Raw genomic sequence first — 21,572 nt, forward strand, 5'->3', positions numbered from 1 at the left:
AAAGGGGCATGGCGCATTACTTTCAAAAATGGCATTTTAGCGCACAGTTTAGGCAAAAAAGGGCAAAAACGTTCCGTGAATACCTACCTGAATTGGGAAAAAACATGTAATCGCATCAGAGGCAGTTGTGGAAAAAAATATAAACAAGCACATTTAATGGTATTTGAGGTATTTAACTTACTTTGATTTATATTAATACATTTACCTTGCAATGTACATTTAAGTTCAATGCTGTTTCAATACACAGTACAGCACGACAAACATAATAAAGCAATATATGCATATGAATCTGATTATACACAGATGCATTAACATATAAATGTAACCATGTTTGTCTTATCCCATTTTCTAACAATAATCTACACGGATGTTTAACATTGCGAGTAAACTGATCGCTATTAATATGCAAACACTCGTTTCCGTGACATACATCCACTGAGTAGATAACAAATAAATATGTTGTTGCCATCTTAAACATTTGTATGCATCGTTGACTATCACAGATACATGTATTTCATTAATTCCTTATAATTGTATGATCTCCATCGTTAATTCGATCGTTTACGACGTTATTTTCCATTTTCGCAGTCACAATTTAATTCTTTATGTTAAAAAGATTTAAACGACAGGTGCGCATAGCAACGTAAAATCGTATAATGCTTCTGCCTAATAAGCAATTCGTGTTTTGTTTAATTAGTATACGTCTCAGTAATTACTTCAATAATTAATTAGGGTTAATTAATTAATTATCTTAAAGACGATAACAATAAAGAATTAATTTGTTTGTGTTTTAAATGTAATTATGCGTAAAAATATATAAGTATTGATATAACTGAATTAAGCATGAAATGCACAATGAGGATAACATCGAGTTTTTCATCAAAAGTCTCCGAAGTAACAGTCCACGATTTTATCGTGGAGGAGTACACATCACCGACCGATAAGTGCTCTTGGTATATCATAGCCTCTGACATAATGGATTGATATAGACACGGGGTTATTTGCGCATAACTTATTCACAACCGCGCGAATCTTCGCTACCTTGAGGCCATAATCTGATACGAAGTTTGGTCATAGGGCAATTAAGAGGGGCTATCAATAAGGGCGGAAAACAGCGGGTGCTCATAAAAGAGGCAGCGTGGCGCTACAAAAAAGGGCATGGCACCGCGCCACGCTAAAACGACCTGGAAAAAAACACTACTACAGCCGTATCTATTAGGCTAGAAAACACAATATCTGTTCAGGGTTACGGGTTTTGCGTTTGTTTATTTTTTCGTTAGTTTTTTCTATGGGAAATTTTTTCCACAAAATAGGAGGGAAAAATTGATATCCGCTGCCAATATGCTTCTGGACACAAAAGTATTATATTTCACACTAAAAAAAGCATTTTTTTCAAGATACAAAGGGCAATAACTCCTTTATTAACAGATGGTGTACAATGATACCGGCCAAAGTACTTCCAAGATATGGCTCTGGACACACAAAAAAAGCATTTTTTCAAGATACAAAGGGCCATAACTCTGTTATTGTGTACAATGCCACTTGGCATGCATCATTCTCTTATCCATATACACTGTAACTCCAATATAGTGCGGTCCGTTATAACGCTGTGTCCAATATAACGCGGGGGGTCCTTGGATCCCGTTTTTTCTCCAACCTTTCATTTCTGATTCAAATTCATGTTATGCAACTACTTGTATTTTCAGACAATTCAAAGAAGCCGGCAATCACAGCTAGATTGCTTTATCCGTTCGTTTAACTGATTTTAATCGATTAGAGGTTAAACGACACTCGACAGCTAATTGGTGTTAATCTGTTGTGTAATGTCAATAAAGGTGTGAAAACTCGCGAGTCCATGTTTATTACACGTATTCCCTATCAGAGCGGTTCGGTGCGCGAATTTCAATAAGGTAAGTGCAAGCGAAATAATTATCAAATTAAAGTTATTTAAAACGATTACCTGTTTATGTTTTATATTTATCGTGTACTGTATTTCATTGTATAAACTATGGCTGTGTAAGTGTGTTATCGTTTATTATATCATAAATATATGCTATACAAGCTTGATACATAAAAAGATCTTTGTGTATGTTTAATGTTTCAGTAGGTTTATGAAAAGTAAATTAAAAAATCCTGACGATTTATTTACATGCTAACGCAGTGTAATTGTTAAGAGATTCACTTAAATATTTGCCTGTTATCAGAAAGTCCACGGAAAGTACGTTTTTTACATGCTGCCTATGACGCAATTAAACATTACTTTGTACATGTATCGTATTGCATTCAATCTAAATTTAAGTTCGCTCGTCCAATGAAAGCTGTGTCCCATAATGCACTGTACTATTTTTCTGAAAAATGGCGTAGGCATATGAATTTGTTTACGAAATTTGTAAACATATTTCTTGTAATAAATGTTTAACATTATTTTTTCTTAAGTGATGTTGTAATTATATTGGATTATCGGACAAATGTGCACATTAGAAAAGCGGTATATATACTGTTATCGTTCGATTCGATTTATATGCATGTATTTGCGGATGACAACACAGCATGACAATATAAATAAATAAGCTCAAAACTTATAACGCTGTCCGTTTATAACGCTGGTGCGTGGCTTGGACCCCGTCATCCGCGTTATATTGGAGTTACAGTGTATACACATACAAAGTTTCAATGAAATCCACCAAAGCACTGCAAAGATATGGCTCCGGACGGACAGAAAGACGGACAGAAGTACGGACGGACCGACAGAACGGAAAACGCCAAAACAATATCCCTCCACCTATGGCGGGGATAAAAAAGCCCGAAAACGATTACTCTTAAAAAAAATTATAAGTGCAAATCCATAAATTTTGCTAAAATAATAGACCTGATTGAAATTGGAACTTGGTCTGTAAGTCAAGCAGGTAGACTAAAAATCCCCCTGCATCACATTTTTCACCCTATATAAGGCTAAGACCGCAAATATGGCTTCCCAGTCATATAAAACCTATGGACTAGAGCACATTTTTATTAAGTTAGATTTTTATTTTATTATAAAAATCAATATTTTAATGGAGTATTTATTTAGAATAAGAAGACACTATACATGTCCATTGATTTCAGCAAACCATGGCAAATATTGATAGTGAAGAACATACATGTACCTTGACTTTTTATTGACAATAATAGACATAAATAGCCTATTTAAAGCAGACCCTTACCTTTAATTTTAGCTTCTATTCTTGCATCTAATTCAGCTTCTTTCTTTATAGCTTCTTCGGACGGCTTAGGAGCCCCTTGGAAGGTTACTATTTCAATGCTCATATTATCACGGCTACCCTAGATGTAAACAAAAGTGTTTCATGTAGTTAAAACAATGTACATCTAACAAATCCAAATTTAAAATGATGTTTGTTTAAAACACTGATCAAGTTTGGAAATCTGGAAAACAAGTTGTAAGAAATGAAATACGCATGGAATGGGACATTGAAAATACCACCATTTAATATTCATTTTATTTTATGACATTGTGTAAAACAAGTAACAAGACACACAATTTCCGCTACTACACTTTAAAGGTGACAGAAACTATTTCAGGTCTGTAACTTTACTAAAAATCAAAGAACCGGAACAAAAATCAAACTTGATCTGAAAGTCATGTAGGTAAACTCACACACCAAAAATATGGTCACGGTCTTAAAGCGTTTCAGAAAAAAATAAGGAAAGGTGTAATTTTAGAGAAAATGATTAAGTCAAATTCATTTAACTTCGTCAAAAATGAATGGACAGGAATAAATCTGAATCTTGATCTATAAGTCATGTAGGAAGACTCACACACTAAAAATCAGGTCAATATCAGAAAACTGTTATTCTAGAGAACATGTTTAAGCCTTATGCACTTACTTTGCCAAAAAAAATCAATGGACCAGAGCGTAACTCAAACTTAATCTGTAAATCATGCGGGTGGATTCACACACCAAAAAATTAGGTGCTAAAGCAATATATGTCACCCAGCTGGGGCATAAAAAAATAAATAAATGAAATAAAAGATAAACAAATGAATCATTAAACTTGAAAGAACTAATTATTACCTTATATAAACATGTATCAATGACTTGATTACAAATACTTTCCATGCTGCCCGTAATTTGCAGTCGATTTCGCACAAAGTCACAAAGTTCTTCGTTAGACATTACATCCCAGATTCCATCACACGCCAAAACCAGGAACTCGTCACCACTGTCTCTGTCCTGCACAAATATCTCAGGCTCTGGCGATACAAGCTGTTCACATGGACCCATACCTTCTACATTTTTATATTCAAAGTCCCCAAGGGCGCGTGATACTGCCAGAGATCCGTTTACCCTCTGAATCATCACACTACCACCAGCCTTTTGAATTCGCTCTTTCTCGCCAGGGTTGATGGGCTTGTGATCTGTAGTTGAGAAAGCACACTTGCTACTTCTGCACAGAACTGCCCTGGAATCGCCACAATTTGCAAAGAATATATGTGTTGGTGATATAATCACAGCTACCGCCGTTGACCCACTTTTATCTTGTCCACTAAGGACTTCTGGCATTGCGCGCAACTTATCATCCATGGATAAAAATCCGGTCTTAATAGCTGACTGAATGGCTTCAATTGACGGCTGCGTTTCTGTCCCTGATTCTACATGCATGGAACGAGGGAATTCACCAGAAATGATATGATCAAGTAACTGTTCTGCGCAAACCGCAGATGCTTTAGCACCAGCATGGCCATCAAACACAGCAAAGAAGGACCAGTCCTTAAGACTAGGCAGTCCTATGACTGCAGTATGAGCGTCCTCCATCTCCACTCGCCAGCCCTGCATGCTTGCCAGGCCATAACGCAGCCCATTTCCAACCCCTCCCTCATTGTGCTTCTCTGTCTTTGGCTTGTCTAAAAATGCTCCCATCTTCTGTCAAACAAACAATTCAATGTTTTAAATTCATTCTGGAAAACTGAATAAGAAAACAAACTACATTCACAATTTCTTAAAAACATGTGGGCCCTGTAAACACACAAAAATTGGAAAACTGCACAAGTGAAATTCATGCATGTTTTACAAAATGAAAATTTGTCTACCACTAGGGCTGTCACGATTCACCGGTATATCGATATATCGCGGTGCATGTCGTGAAAAAAATCGCACCGCGGTACGGCGTTGCCGCACCAGTTTTTTTAAATTATTATATTAGCACAGATATAAATACATTACATAATTATTTTGATATAGATATCGTTTTGAAAACTGTAGAAGCGATTCAAAAGGGCTAAATAAATAATCCGTTAATATCCAGGTCAAGCAAGCGCTTCCACTGGTAGATGTTTATTTTTCACGTTTAAAATACGGCGATGTATGGGTCCGTACCTTTTTTTGGAATTTGGGACAGATTTCCTTTGCAAATAAGTTCATAATTATCCAAAAGATGTTTATTCTATTTCTTATTTTCTTTCTTTAGTATATCGATCGTTCAAAGCATGGCACTTCCGAATCATGTTATCTTAAGATTCTGAATAAGTCGAGGAAGAGTCAGAACGCTACGGATTTCCGATACTGGGCCTGCTGACTGGACATTTTAAACATGCCCTTGAAGCGTTTGATTTACACAGATTGTAGTCACAGCTATTGTAAACAACATGGCGGACATTTTAGAAAAAGACGCGACTAACAATAACAATAACAATGACTACTTCTATCAAGTTTATTACAGTTTTTTTTTTACAGTTTCTAGTCATATTATGATACCAATGTTTTCTGATTATTGAGTTTAATAAAGTTTGTAAAACTTGTTATTATGCTGTTTTCTTCACAGATACATATTCTGTAAAATATCGCGGTACGTACCGCAATAAAGTGTTGCCATCAGAGCTCCAGATAAGGGTCGTATTTTCCTAATAACGAATTATTTTCAAGTCTGTTACGTATTTATTTAAAAAATTTGTCGTACCATTAAGAATTACAAAATCAAGTTACGAATATTATTTTTACATCGGTTCGTATCGATTTTTATTGAGTTCTTTTCGCATATTTAAGATCTTTGCGGTGCTTATATAGAATGGTTATCGGGTTTGTTTAACAAAGCGCATTTTTTCCAATAAAAGCGGCGTATACAGTCTATCTGTCAAAAAACAATGACGGCGCCCAAGATCGTCCTAAAAACCTGCAAAGCGTCCAAAAACACGCTTTTAACATATTGTACGCAAAGTGAGCCGAAGTTAAATGTTTAGATAGACATAATAGAAAAGATCTCATATGATGTTATATGTACAGTTGCCGACACAGTTGGAAAAGCTAAACAAAAACGCGACATGACGGGTCCAAACTTAAACACACAAAAACATTGAACGAGTGGAAGGGACAAGTCCTGTGGCTAATCGTTGAAAAGATTGAAGGGGAGACCCGTTTTAATTGTGAAATATGTAAAAATTCATCTAAGGCATGCAATCTAAGCACAGTTTGGGCATATGAAGGTATTTGACAAATAAAATTGTATAATACTGAAAAGACACTGTTGAACGCGTATAAATAAAGTTGCTGGTATGTTTATTTTGATTTTTTTTGCATGAAAATAACCATTATTATTTATTTTTAGGTCATTTAGAAAAATAAGAATTATTTTCCAAAACTTAGTAGTAACGTTAAGAATAAAATTTCAGAGTTAAGAATTATTTTTGAAAATCTGGTAGTAATTTAAGAATTTCACAAAACCTTATCTGGAGCTCTGGTTGCCATACCACGATATACCGCGGTACGCTCAAGGCGTATCCTGACAGCCCTATCTACCACGAGTCCAACCTTATCAGACAATGTTTCTGACAAGACCTACTGAATTTGGCGGAGAAAATCTAAAACTTAAATCACATCAACTCTTCTCTACAATAAATACATAATATCTTTAGGTTCATGACTGTGTTTTACTTAAATCACATCAACTCTTCTCTACAATAAATACATAATATCTTTAGGTTCATGACTGTGTTTTACTTAAATCACATCAACTCTTCTCTACAATAAATACATAATATCTTTAGGTTCATGACTGTGTTTTACTTAAATCACATCAACTCTTCTCTACAATAAATACATAATATCTTTAGGTTCATGACTGTGTTTGACTTAAATCACATCAACTCTTCTCTACAATAAATACATAATATCTTTAGGTTCATGACTGTGTTTGACTTAAATCACATCAACTGTTCTCTACAATAAATACATAATATCTTTAGGTTCATGACTGTGTTTGACTTAAATCACATCAACTGTTCTCTACAATAAATACATAATATCTTTAGGTTCATGACTGTGTTCTACTTAAGATTTAGCACCAGCAGCATATTTCATGTTCAGCATTGCTTGCGATTTTTAATGTCAATCTCACTACACCCCAAACCAGGAGACGTCCTTAAAGTATGTCACACTATTTTTGTCATCCCCCTCACCTCCCCTGTCACAAATCTCAGACCCCTTCCTTAAGTATATCACACTTTTTAATATTTCTTCAAATTAAAACCTTATTAAAATTTAAACTACAACACACTTCACTATTAAACTGTAAAATTTCCAATTAAAATGACTTTAAAAGTAGAGTAGCAAATAGCCACAGTTGTCACAATTATTCATTGAAGCAGTAACTGACTAACTCTCGATATTTGGAATCTAGATAGAATTTGAAAACAAAAAATAAATGTGTGACATGAAATAACCCCTTCCCTCCCCATCACAAATTGTCACACTTTCTTACACAACCTCACCCCTCCTGAAGTGTAACATACTTCATGGACAGCTCCCCTGATAAAAGCCATAAATGTTAAATATCTAATAATTTTCAACCAGATAGGATTAGTTCTTCTTGTCTTAAAAAATTATAAACGAAAGAAACTTCATCAGATCAGTTTTAACTGTACTGACTACACTGTTGGATCAGCATTGAAAGTTTGCCAGGACCAGGACTGATTTGTCATACTATATACAAGAGGGCCATGATGGCCCTGAATCGCTCACCTGACTAACCAAATACAATCCCAACCCAGATTTCATCAAGATAAACATTCTGACCAAATTTCATAAAGATTGGATGAAAACTGTGACCTCTTTTGTCTACACAAGGTTTATCTATTATTTGACCTAGTGACCTAATTTTTGACCCCAAGTGACCCTAATACAATCCCAACCCAGAAGTCATCAAGATAAACATTCTGATCAAAGTTTAAAAAGATTGGATGAAAACTGTGACCCCTAGTCGGAATTTTCCTAAGAAGTTGTCTCCCATTCGGGGAGGTATCACGAGTATCCCGGGTAAAAAGCGGTCCGTCTTAAAAGCGTATATGACTCATATATGTAATACATGTATTATATAAACATTATGTAAACTTATACAACAAAACATATGTGGTGTCGGCGTGGTTATATTGTTTGAGGTGTGTAGCCCTAAAACAATCTTCTGGCACTTTGTCATGTTCTCAGATATGAATTTAGAGTTGAAAAATGATAATGTCTATTTAATTGTTATATTTTGAGACAATACTAACATATTTAACACATATTGTGTATTTTTTTGTATTAAACATTGAAATAAACATTGCAGAAAAAGTGTCGATATTGCCTGTATTCATCCATATCCGCACTTTTTGGTCATATCCGCAGATATGAGTCATATACGCATTTTAGACGGACCGCTTTTTACCAGGGATACTCGTGATACCTTCCTGAATGGGAGACAACTTCTTAGTTACGAAAAGACCGAATTGTCTACACAAGGTTTTTCTATTATTTGACCTAGTGACCTAGTTTTTGATTCCAGATGACCCAAATACAATCCCAACCCAGATTTCATCAAGATAAACATTCTGACCAAATTTCATAAAGATTGGATGAAAACTGTGACCTCTATTGTCTATACAAGGTTTTTCTATTATTTGACCTAGTGACCTAGTTTTTGACCTAGTGACATAGTTTTTGACCCCAGATGACCCAAATACAATCCCAACCCAGATGTCATCAAGATAAACATTCTGACCAAATTTCATAAAGATTGGATGAAAACTGTGACCTCTACTGTCTACACAAACAAATTGTTGACGGTTTTTCTATTATTTGACCTAGTGACCTAGTGTTTGACCTCAGATGACCCAAATGCAGTCCCAACCCAGATTTCATCAAGATAAACATTCTAACCAAATTTCCTAAAGATTGGATGAAAACTGCGACCTCTATTGTCTACACAAGGTTTTTCTATTGTTTGACCTAGTGACCTAGTTTTTGACCCCAGATGACCCAAATACATTCCCAGCCCGGATTTCATCAAGAAAAACATTCTGACCAAATTTCATAAAGCTTGGATGAAAACTGTGACCTCTACTGTCAACACAAGGTTTTTCTATTATTTGACCTAGTTTTTGACCTTGTGACCTAGTTTTTGACCCCAGATGACCCAAATACAATCCCAACCCAGACTTCATTAAAATAAACATCCTGACCAAATTCATAAAGATTGGATGAAAACTGCGACCTCTACTGTCTACACAAAGTTTTTTCTATTATTTGACCTAGTTTTCGACCTTGTGACCTAGTTTTTGAACCCAGATGACCCAAATACAATCAACCCAGAGTTCATCAAGATAAACATTCTGACCAAATTTCATAAAAATTGGATGAAAACTGTGACCTCTACTGTCTACACAAACAAATTGTTGACAGACGCACGCACGCACACACAACGGATGCCGGACATCAAACGGTCACATAAGCTCACCATGTCACTTCGTGACAGGTGAGCTAATAAAGCAAATTGAAATGTATGAAGGAAATCAATTCATGCAGGGCCTTTGCTTAAAATAAAAAAAAAATTGGAGGGGGGAATTTTTAGCTGAAATAGGGGAAAAAAGTATGTTTTTTCATGGGGGAAGCTGCCGATATTCGGCGGTAAAAAGTGCAAATCGAGAGCCCTGGTATGTACATAACTCAGGCGAGTCGTTATAAATTCACCAACTTTGGTATCAAATGCATAGGAAAACCTTACCACACACATTTTTTTTAATTAGTTTATGATGTTTTTCGCACAGTTTTTCAATCTAATCATGGCATTCAATTTACCACACCACACTTTTTGGGTTGCTTGTTTTTTTTCGAGAACTGAATTCACATACTTAGCCCTTAAATCAGAATCAGAGATAGGGACAATCCGACAGATTACTGACTAATGTCAGTACAAAACATTGCTTGAACAATCCCACACAAATTATGCGGGTTACCCAATTATGTGGCAGACCTGGGAAAAATTTAATTGTTGATACCTTGTTAAAAAAAAAAAATTAAATTAGGCTGCCATTTTACTTTACAGTACACTCCACGCGTTTTCCCCAATTTCCCTCCATACTCGGAGATGATTGACCTGGAGCGAGATTAAGAAAATCCCGCCAGACGCGGCATTTGCATGATTTTGGACGCGGCGGTTAATGATCGGCAAAACTGATAAGCCGACGCGGTGGCCCTCGGCGTTGGCAACGCGTGGGAAACTCCGCGTTTAACGAGATAACGATCAATTTAATTTTGTTTGACTTCCTGATTTTCAAATAAAATTACATTTATTACAAGTACATACATGTACATGTAGTATAATATTTACAATTAAAAATAAACAACCAAGATAGAACGATCCCGAAGTGGTTGTAGAAGTAGTTGTTGTTATATAGAAAACTCGTTGATTTACGACAAACAAAACGTCGTCTTTTAACTAATACTTACCAATTAATATGAACACAGTTTGCAACATTGTTTCTATTTTGATAATTTAATCCAAAGTTTTCATGTTAGCAGGTGATTTTCTCTACTGAACATGCAAACAAATGACCAAGGACCCTAAAAATCTCGCAAATCTGTGTGAATTGACAGTTTGATGTAATCAAAGAAAAGCCGCTTCCTGTCTAAAGGCATAACTAACTCAAGTAAACACGTTCAACGAATGCATAAGGAATGGTTTTAATTGTCGGAACAAGGTCAATTCTCTGCTCGCTAATGCATTTATTTTCTCTTTGAAGTTAGGTTATTCCATTGATTGCTAAAAGAAGGTGGTAACTATTGAGTTGATAGTTGCATTTAATATTCACAGTTGTATTCTTGTTTCGTCGACATTCAAAACAATGTTTACCAGTAATTATGGACCAAATCGGCAGAGTGACATTCACACATGTTAATCCCTTTTGTCAAAACACCGCAGACAGCAGACTACACAATAGCTCAGTAGACAAGCTTTGCGTGTTTTCATAACGTCAAACACTTTAAGTCCAGTTCCGCCCAGATGTCTTCTTTAATCAGTTTACAGTACAATTACTGTTAAAATAATTACTCTACTAAAATACCGTAACGATAAAGATTCGGCGTGTATGATTTGAAATTATTTTGGAGGAAATATCAACTTATTCGCGATATAATTTTGTTAAAAAATACCAAAGAAACTTTTAACCGAAATCAACAAAATTCAATGTTCTCTGCGCTATAAAGTTTGTATAAAAAAATCAATACACGCACGCTTTGCAGGAGTATACCTTGTACATTGCAGCATAATTTTCGCGCGCTTTTGTCGGGAAATATACATGATAACTGTATATTGGAAGCATTTGTAAACGTCGTGTTAACATTAAAAATCGTAGTGTGTTTCGGATTACTAATTATTATTCTCATTTGGAAATTTTACGAAACATTTATTCTTGTCTTATATGTGTTATGATTTAAATATTAATTTGTCAAATGTCTTATATTCATTCATATTGTAGACGTACCTGTGAATTATAAAACATAATTTTTATACGTATTAATTTTCTATACAATTATCTTTTTTATACATGTACTAAAGTATTTAAACAATTTATTATAACAATGTTTTTATTTTTTGGCATGCCCAGTAGCACATTGCTAACGCGGCGTTGCGCGGCGGTCACTAATAAGAACGGAAATTGTCTGCATTCACCGACTAGGCTAAAGTAATACACGCCGCTGGAATTAGCGAACGCGGCGTAACGCCGAGCGTTTTATCTAGTTCACCTCGCTATCTAAATGCCGCGTGAACACTCGCTAGCAGAAAAAACCCGCGGAGGGAGCGCGTTTTTTGGAGAAAACGCGTGGAGTGTACTGTATAATGGAATAAGCATTTCATTACAATATTTTCGAATAAAAATTTACAGCAGGGCCATCCTTAAAAATTATTTTGTTTGGCATAACCCGACCGACCCACTAAAATCGGCCCGACTGAATTTTTTTGTTACTTTCCAAAAAAAATCTTTTTTTGCTTGCCGAAACTTCTTTCCGCTTAATTTTTCCTTTCCGCTTTTTATCCTTTCTGGTTATTTGCGTCATTTAATTGAATGCTCTTTCAAGTATATTTAGAATAGCAATGAACAAAGCGCGTACCGGTATTTATTTGAGTCGCCGATTTATTTGACATCTGCATATGCGATTAATTAGACTTGAAATACAATTAAACCGCTCATGTTTTTCTCGTATCCCTTTAATTAAAATACGCTGCTGTCGTTTAGGATAGTTTGGGATTAAAAAAACAAATTAATAAATTATCACCGTTCATTTCAATTCAGCAATCTGCAGAGATGTGTAATATTATCACCATATAACTAATTATTTAATTATCACTCTTTAATTCAGATCGGTAAATATTCTGTAGAAAGATAAAAAGTGGTCAGCTTAGAAATATTTATTGATGGGTATTGTCATGTTTTTTTTTCATTTGCTTATCTCTTTATACGACTTTCCGACCAGTCGCAATTTTGGAGGCAGACGGCAATATTAAATGTGTATTCAAATTAAACAACATCTGCGCATGAATGACCCAATATTATCCGATAGCTCCACCCGTTCTCACGTTTCATTCGACAATGTCAAGTCATGTGTAAGCGAGGTCAATGCTGATTGGCCAGCTACCATGTGCACTTCATTAACAATAAGGTCAAGCAATGTCTAATCGGGTACAGACCAGGTTTCGTAAACTGTTCGAATTGCGAACACTTTCATTGAAACAAAGAGACAAATATAGAATACCAGTCCGGATTAAAATGGCGGATGTTTTCAACGAAATGTTACTCGATTTTCGTATTTTCGCAATTAAGATTTTTCTTGAGCCAAATTCTCAATAGTTTCACAAATGACTCAAATGGCAAATGACAGCGCGAGAATTGTGAACGTGTAATTATTGGAATAAATGCTCACTATTAAGGGCTCGCGCTGTCGTTGGCCATTTGCGAAAGTATAGCGAATTTGGCTCAAGAAAAATATAATTTGCGAATATGCTTAAATCTCGTTAAATTTCATTGAAAACATCCCCCATTTTAATCTGGAGTTTTTTTTTTAAACCATTTTTCTCTTTGTTTCCATGAACAATTTGAAGCGCATATGGTAGCTGGCCAATCAACATTAAGTTCGCTATCGGGTAATATTGGGTCATTTATGCGCAGATAATGGAATACACAGTTGATATTGTCGTCTGCCTACAATATAACGGCCGATGGCAAAAGTCGTATAAAAAATAAGCAAATGAAAAAAAGAATAACACTCAATAAATTATTTTTAAGCTGATCACTTTACAAATTTCTACCAACTATTGATCTGAATTAAAGGATGATAATAAAAAAATTAGTTACATGTCGAAGATGTTGCACCTTTCTGTTCTTGATTGAAATTAAAATGTTACTTTGTTGTTTTTTACTCACAAACTATGCTATTGTAAAGTAATATGTCAACCAAATAGTATATTAATAACGTATTTGCTAGGTTACTTTTTTTCATTTTCTGTAGTCAAACGCAGGGGTTTTTTTGGCCCGATTTTATAGCCCAGCGATTTTCCTTGTCCAATTGGGAAAAGTACCCGTACCGGTCCGATTGGGAAAAATTGAGTCGTGAAAACCTCAAAATTGGGAAAAATCGAGTCGTGAAATCCTGAAATTGGGAAAATCGCGTCGTGAAGTTTGGGTCTTATTGAATACATCGTACAGTTCATACTTAATTGAACATACCCATTTAAATAATCATTTGCAGGCATGCCTTAATGACCATTAAGTTATAAAGTTTATACAAATAACAAAATATTATAAAGAACACACCAAATCAATTACTAGTTGTTTTAATCTCTTTTAAAGCAATGTCTCTCTCTTTCATTTTTCTGAAAATTTCAACAATCTTTGATGTTTGATCATCACTCAGTTGCTTGCATCCCTCCCTGCACAGCATCATTATTGCTGTCAATGTGTCCTGTGATAGATGGTTCCGATTGGTTTTTTGGCATAATATTTGCTATTATGACTCATTTCAAACTACGATAAGGTTACAAACCGACGTAAAACAGTACGCTGGCTGCCTGGCAAAAGAACCGAAAACAGTAACAACTCTATTGATTGAATGCGCTGAATAATAAAACCCGAAATTAATCGAGCGCGTGGTTACACACAACTATACGATTTTCTTTGTTCGCTCGCCGAAAGTTGTTTTTTTTACGAAACTTTCTATCGTTTTGAGAAAAAATTCGGAGGCTGATTGGGATTTTTCCAGATGCCGATTGGGAATTTGGGAATTTTCGCTCGATTGGGAAAGTACCGTTTTGGGAATTTGGGAATTTTCGTTCGATTGGGAAAGTACCGTTTACCGGTACTTTATAAAGAAGGAGGAAAATCGCTGTAGCCAAAATTCGGCTATGTTCCCAATCCCAAAAAGTATACTTTTTCCCAAAATGTGGCAATTGCCAAAAAAAAAATTAAATAAATTTGTTTTGTTTTTTTGAAAGAAGTCTTATGTGTATTTTATCTCAATTTTAATTCAATTACATCTAACAAAGTATTGTATGATTTTTTTCTTTTAATTTGAATGATTATAAAGATTTAAATCAAATTTAGTATTTCCCTTATCAGTGGACTTTTGGTGTGGAAAAAAAGGCTAATGAATTTATTTTCCCAATTTGCCGATAAAATTCCCAATTCCAAAGCCATGGGCTATCTTCCCAAAAAGTGGGGAAAAAAAACTGAAATGATATGCACATTTTATTTCATGCCAAAATGCATACAATTTTTCGGACTGTGGTTTTCGGCTAAAGTATTTTTCGTCGATTATATTATATTTTCGAAGTTCTTTATTGAAAAAATAGACTTACCAATACACGTGCGGTGATACGGACGGTGCAGAAAAATCTTCACCAATTTCCTTTCATGAGGCAGAAGACTTAGAGCTTAATTTGATAATTACCTTTCAGTTTGGTATATGTCGGATTCAATGTCAGAAAAAAAATTACTAAAATAAAATAAAATCCCTACATACCTACCCACCCAAATTTACCTGGGTCGGGTTTAGTTGCAATAATTCACTCTCAGCTTTATAACCCAATGGTTAGCTGATAGTTGCAATGCGCCGGCTCTTGCCCATGGGTGCAAAATTATATCAACAATGCAATGGTTAAGGAACACTGAAACTGCAAGATCTTATCAACGTTTACCCGTCTAAACAACAAACTCATTTGAATGGTACCATTAAAACAATAAATAATTGCTTTCTATTGACTTAGTTTTGCTTTCGTACGCTGTATCCGCCATATTGGAAAATTGACCCAATAATGGTTAGGTCGCAGTACACCAATATTTTGCACGTCGGGTTATGTGTTGGAGCCTACAAAGTCAATAACGATGTGTTATTCGATACAGAATACACTGTTTCAAATTTAAACATAAAACATGTCAGCGAGGAAAGTGTGTTGAAACATCGTGTTTTTAACTTTTTATAGGGTGCATGCAAAGGATAACATCCGTAGGTTGCCATTCAGGTAAATTTAACATGTTTATGAAGTTTTTTCATTATTTTCCTCAATTTGTCTCGAACAACGTCTGTTTAGTGAAGCGCACGGATTCTCTGCACTGAACTGCACCAATGTTTATGAAGGAGTGCATATGGACTGCCAGAGCCGCCATAGCAAAAATTATCAAAGGCTCTGGCAGTCCGTTTATATGGACTAGGGTCGGGTTATGCCAAACAAACAATTTTTTAAGGATGGCCCAGAGTAAATCACAATATTGAGAATATAAACACATTTCTTATACATAAATGACCACACTATAAACTAAGGCAGTGATGATTTAAATGACACCAACTTATGATATAAATCATTTCCGTTGTTGTGGCAAACATTCCAGGAACTAATGAGAATAATATGAACTCAGGAAAAGTGGGAAAATACTGAGCAATTTATCAGCACAACAAAACGAGTGTTGCTAACGGACAGTTTCATCAACTTCTCGTTAGAAGTACATACAATGCTTTGGTGTGGTTAAGAGTGAAAAGGGTAGATTAAAGAGCGTGTGTAGTTGATACCTTGCGTTATTCCTCTCGATTCGAATGTTTACTTTCCTTCTCGACCAATCAACACAGTGCGGCCTTTTCATTTACTACGCATAACCATCATCATAAATTACTATTTAACAATAAATGTTGATACTTGAAGGTTTGTTTCTTGGGACTTTATACCATAATTTGTTGTATTGCTATGAACTTATTTATTTTAAAACGTGAAAAAATAATGAAGGTCAATTTTTTAAGCGTTTGTGGGCATGCTCATTGAAATCCCCGGATGTACATTGATTTCCGGTTAAGACTCTTTTGTCACGGTGTTGAACCAACAACGCAAAATACTTTTATATGGTTTCTCTTTCTTGAGGAATACTGTTAGTCAGAGATCCTTTTAATGAAATGTTATAAAATGATAAGTGTCGGATCTTTTTATCCGATTCTTTTTAAAGGATCTTTTAAACGAACGGAACTAAGTTGACGTAAAAATCCATAGATACTTTGTTTATTTATTGATCTTTGTATCAGTGATCTTTACATAATATATAGCTAGGTTCCTGTTTTTATGATGAAGACCACATTTCACCAAAATAATGCGAAATGATGATTAAGTCATAGAATAATTATTAATATACTCTTAACACACACCAAAAGTTTTGTGTTAATCTAAAGACAAATCAATATTCTATAGGTCTTTGGTTAATCATAATTAAGATTAAAAAATCGATGGCAATATGGTTGTTTCACAAATTTAAAAGGGATATGAAAAACGTATGTGATTTGCATACAATTAATGAAAACATTATTCAAAGAATAAAAAAATTGATTGTTATGGATATTATGCTTCCAACCATGTACAAACAGTTTTATATCTAGATGCCTGCATCATGTTTCTCTATTATATTCTGATCTGTGTGGGTCACAATAATGTAATCAATCCCGCGCTTTTCATATTTTTCTTTCGATTCAAAACCAATTTTCACGCAGAAAAGACGTCTGCCCGCTGATAATAGAAATACACGAAAATTGCAACTTAATGCAAGATAAATTTAGTATTTTACTCAAACACTTCTAATAATCTTTGTGTTAATCATAGCATGATACGCTTTTCATGATTTCGAATCCACGACCCCGAGATTAAGAGTATCGAGCTCAACCGACTGAGCTAAACGGACTTTGTGTTACGATCTAATCACGTTAAAACTCTGTAATATTGTTAGATTGGTCATTAATTGTCGGCTCGTGTACAACTTAAACGTACCCCGGGTACTTTAAAGTATACGTCTCGGTCAGCAGCTGGAGCGTAGCGAGTCACCCGCGGAATATTTTCTTGACGACTTCTCCGAAGAATCGGAAAACGGAATGGTAATTTTCCGTAGCTGGATAGTGGTTTCACTACATCGTCTGAGGGTCGAATAGGGGTACTTATACGGGTGGCTCTGCAAATTTAGTGAGTACCGTCATCCCTCGAGTTTGACGTCTTCTCCTGCTGAGTTTGCTTACTCCCAGATCTTGATGATCGGATCACCAAGCGGAATGGGAATTGTCTGTTGGTGGAGTAGATATAGTGGTTTCACTACATCGCCAGAAGAGGGACGGGAGCAGCGGGTCAGTGAAGATGGCAACGTAGAGGACGAACATGGCGGACCTGGGGCAGCGATGCAGACCAAGACTTCAAGGGGGTGGCCTTATGATAACAATGGAAGTTTCGGGTCGACGGCCGGTGACTTAAAAATCTGCCATAAAGGCAGCGCAGCACGCGAGGAGCGGGAAGAAGATCTTTGTATATTGTCAGCACTCCTCCGGTGGAGTAGCATTGTCCTTTTGACCAACCAGACATGAATTGTCGTTAAATTGTCTTTCAGTGCACAATAAAGTCTCATAGGCCATCGGGCAGCCGGGGTAAATTTGACTTACTTTGGCTCAATATTTTAATAGTTTGACCTGAAAGGTCACGGTACATGAACTGTGCATAATGTAGTCGTAAAGACTCAGCGATGACCTGTAAATAAACTCTGAATTACACACACACACACACACTTAAGTTTACTTAAATGTACACCCGGGTACCGAATATATACTTACTCGTACAAGGTACGCTAAATTGGTAGTGTTCGGCTTTTTTTTCAAATTAATAATGCCCATATTTATGTCAATATTTTGTAACATGGCCTCTATATTATAAAAACTCATACTCTTAAAAGCATATTGAGGCAGATTTTGTTCAAAGAAAATTTTGTTTTGTGTTCCGTTGCGCGTTTAACGACATCGGACTTTGGGCGGGAATAATACTAGGGTACAATTTAAATTTGCCGGGTACGTTTTAGTTTAATTTCCGAACAATTGCAATTAATGTTTTTATGAGAAACAGGTGCTTCGACATACTCTGGGCCCTCACATTATGCAGCCTCAGGTTCAGAAGGACCGCATAAACTATAAAATAAACACACACATTGTCTTGAGTCAAAACAACGATTCCTGCTGTGATTTTTGTTTAAATATACACATGTACATATTCAAATATTTATGTCGAATGTATACAATACAATCAGGTAATCAGACAGTAAATTAGATATAATAATATTAAAACAAACGAGACTTATGGGCGTGTATAAAACGCGGATTTTAGCGCAGACTGCAAATTGCAGACTGCGTTATCGGGCCATAAAATGCAGAAAATATAGATATCGTTGCAGACAGTATAGATATCGTTGGAAAAGCCAGATAATGTAGAAATAGAAGGAATATGCAGCCAATATAGAAATAGAAGGCAAAAACGTGTGAAATTCGAGAATGACTGTATCAATAATTCGAAGGTTTTAATTAACATTTTAAGTGTTTAAGGTTCATACAATTTTAAAACGTTGAACCTAATATATTTTAAAACGGAAAATCAAACAAGTTGAAGTTAATCTTGATACCGAGAGGTTTATTGCACACAAATGTTGACATGTAAAGAATATTAAGTTGTATTTAAATATATTTTATGAATGAAATACACATTTAATTGCTTTCAAATTATTTAAATAATTTTAATTCTACTTTAAATTAAATGCGTAAGTAGGAAGGCAGCTGACAGCGCAGCCAATATATATATATATATATATATATATTGGGAAAACGCAGCTTTTAGGGCAGCCAATATAGATATAGAAGGAAAGCAGATTAGGTCAAGGTTTCGCGAGGGTGGTCATTATTTATATTAAATTATGAAATATAAAAGCATTATAGGTGTCGAACTCATTAAAGAATTGGATTGTACCTTGTTGTGTGTTATCGTCCATAAATTAATTCTCGTCCTAGGAAAAAATTAAGCCATCATATTTTTGACGGAATACGGACGAAACCCCTCCCGGATAAAAATGGGAGGGTTTTTGTCCTCCCCCGTTTTTTTTATGGGAGGGTTTTTGTCCGTCCCCGTTCATTCATGGGAGGGTTTTCGTCCGGCCCCTATAAAACTGACGGGAGGGTTTTTATCCGGGAGGGTTTTTTCCGGCATTCATTTTTGACATGTAACTAAGTTTTATTTTGCCATGCTTACTTGTTAGAACTGAAGAAAGATATGAGAAGATTAAGAATAAACAAAAGGCCGTTTGAAAGGAGTGTTATACATGTTAAACCAGGGGTCTGTAACAGTGTCTGTCCGATTATCCTTTATCTTGGTAAAGCGCGTTCAAAAAAGGTGCGAAATCTGTCAACTTAATATACAAATGTAATGAATGTGACACCTGTTGACTAACTTCTCAATATTTGACATTTGTAGACGTTCGAAGGACGCCAGTTACCGGGATTTCAACTTCACTAAATTTGTCTGAAGGCTTATGTAACTTATGTACGTAGATATATTCGTGTAGTAATAGACACGAAGGCCTCACATCACAAATTTAATAAATTATTAATTCATTTGCATGTAATGTAAACGTCTGTGTTACTCAACAAATATAATCAAAATATAAACAATGCAAACTTCTTTAAAATAATTTCTTTTCCATAATTCTATCAGCAACAGAATTTATTTATTTTTTATGTGAAATAGCTCGATTAGCACTTCTTGATTTGAACAAAGACCTATACATAGATATCTATAGGTCTTTGATTTGAACCATCCGCCCCCGCCCCCCCCCCCCCCAATAAAACGGTATCCGGAGAAGTGCCCCCCCGGAGAACTGCCCCCCGGAGAACTGCCCCCTGATTTTAAAGGTGGCGGAGAGGTGCCCCCCCATCAAATCGGTAGGGGCGGAGAACTGCCCCTCTGTCAGAATTTAGTAGGCGGATATCTGCCCCCCCATCAAATCTGTAGGGGCGGAGAACTGCCCCCCGGTGTCATATTAGTTATTAGTTACGTAGTGAAAACAATACTTACGGGTAATTTTACGTTATCGCCGTACACATTTTATCCGGTAACAATTTAATTTCAGTACAAGTATATTACCATTTATCGAACTGAATAACACAAATTGTCTAGAGGCATGTGATAATACTGTTTAAGGCCCTTGGTACGCATCTGCACCACTCACTATACATGAATGCCTTGTAAATGTCGTGTTTTAATAAGAGCGCGAAACATAGTCGAGATCCACACAGGAAACGCGTGCGTGTTAATACTGGCAATGTGTTGCAACTAAATATAGACGTGCAACTCGGTACTTATGGAGGAAAAGTTACATCGGAATTAATTTACATTATAAAGATAGTATTGACCCATGGAAAAAACGTTAATTGACATATAAAAAAGTAAATTAATAGGCAAGGCAAAGGCAATAATTTAGCTGACTTGAAGAAAAAAGTTCTAGCACCTTATCCGTCGGTAGCATCGCCAGACCGTCGAGTCGTCCGCAGTTTGCATTTTGAGCAGATCATGTCGACATGCCAAACAAACAAAATCGGTAACAGTTGCTTTAATTAGCAGCTAATAAGGCAGGCAGAGAACTTGTTACCGTTAACGATAAGTACCGCGATCTTTTAATCTTTTAATTGGTAGACCGGACCGACCTTAATTGTTAAGAACTTGTTAGCTCTGAATAAAGCCGCATACGGGTTTATTATATTGAACCGTCCAAATCCGTAATTGGCGAAAACAAACAAATAAATTATTGTTTTCAGCTGGCATAAGGATGGATTAAATTGCATGCTAATTGTTTGTTTTTATTACGGGGAAAATATCAAATAATTCAGCCGCGAAAACTTTTTATTAGCAAAAAGTTATTTGTTTTTCTTTGTTCACATTGACGAAAA

The 21,572-nt window shown here is 35.6% G+C and overlaps 1 protein-coding gene across 4 annotated transcripts in view; it reads right to left on the reverse strand.

The window, feature by feature from the left end:
- Positions 1-16,639, reverse strand: part of LOC127874689 (protein phosphatase 1B-like) — a 43,079-nt gene extending 26,440 nt beyond the window's left edge. For 3 of the 4 annotated variants that reach the window (XM_052419194.1, XM_052419195.1, XM_052419192.1), the window contains exons 1-3: positions 16,365-16,639; positions 4,074-4,922; positions 3,204-3,321 (exon numbers count right to left, since the gene is read on the reverse strand). In XM_052419194.1, the coding sequence (XP_052275154.1) occupies positions 3,204-3,321; positions 4,074-4,919 (964 nt within the window). In that variant the 5' untranslated portion in view covers positions 4,920-4,922; positions 16,365-16,639. The remainder of the gene's footprint in view (positions 1-3,203; positions 3,322-4,073; positions 4,923-16,364) is intronic. The other variant, XM_052419193.1, reaches the window with a different exon arrangement.
- Between the last annotated feature and the right edge of the window lie 4,933 nt (positions 16,640-21,572).

This window comes from Dreissena polymorpha, chromosome 3 (genome assembly GCF_020536995.1).
Source record: "Dreissena polymorpha isolate Duluth1 chromosome 3, UMN_Dpol_1.0, whole genome shotgun sequence".
Classification (NCBI taxonomy): Eukaryota; Metazoa; Mollusca; class Bivalvia; order Myida; family Dreissenidae; genus Dreissena; species Dreissena polymorpha.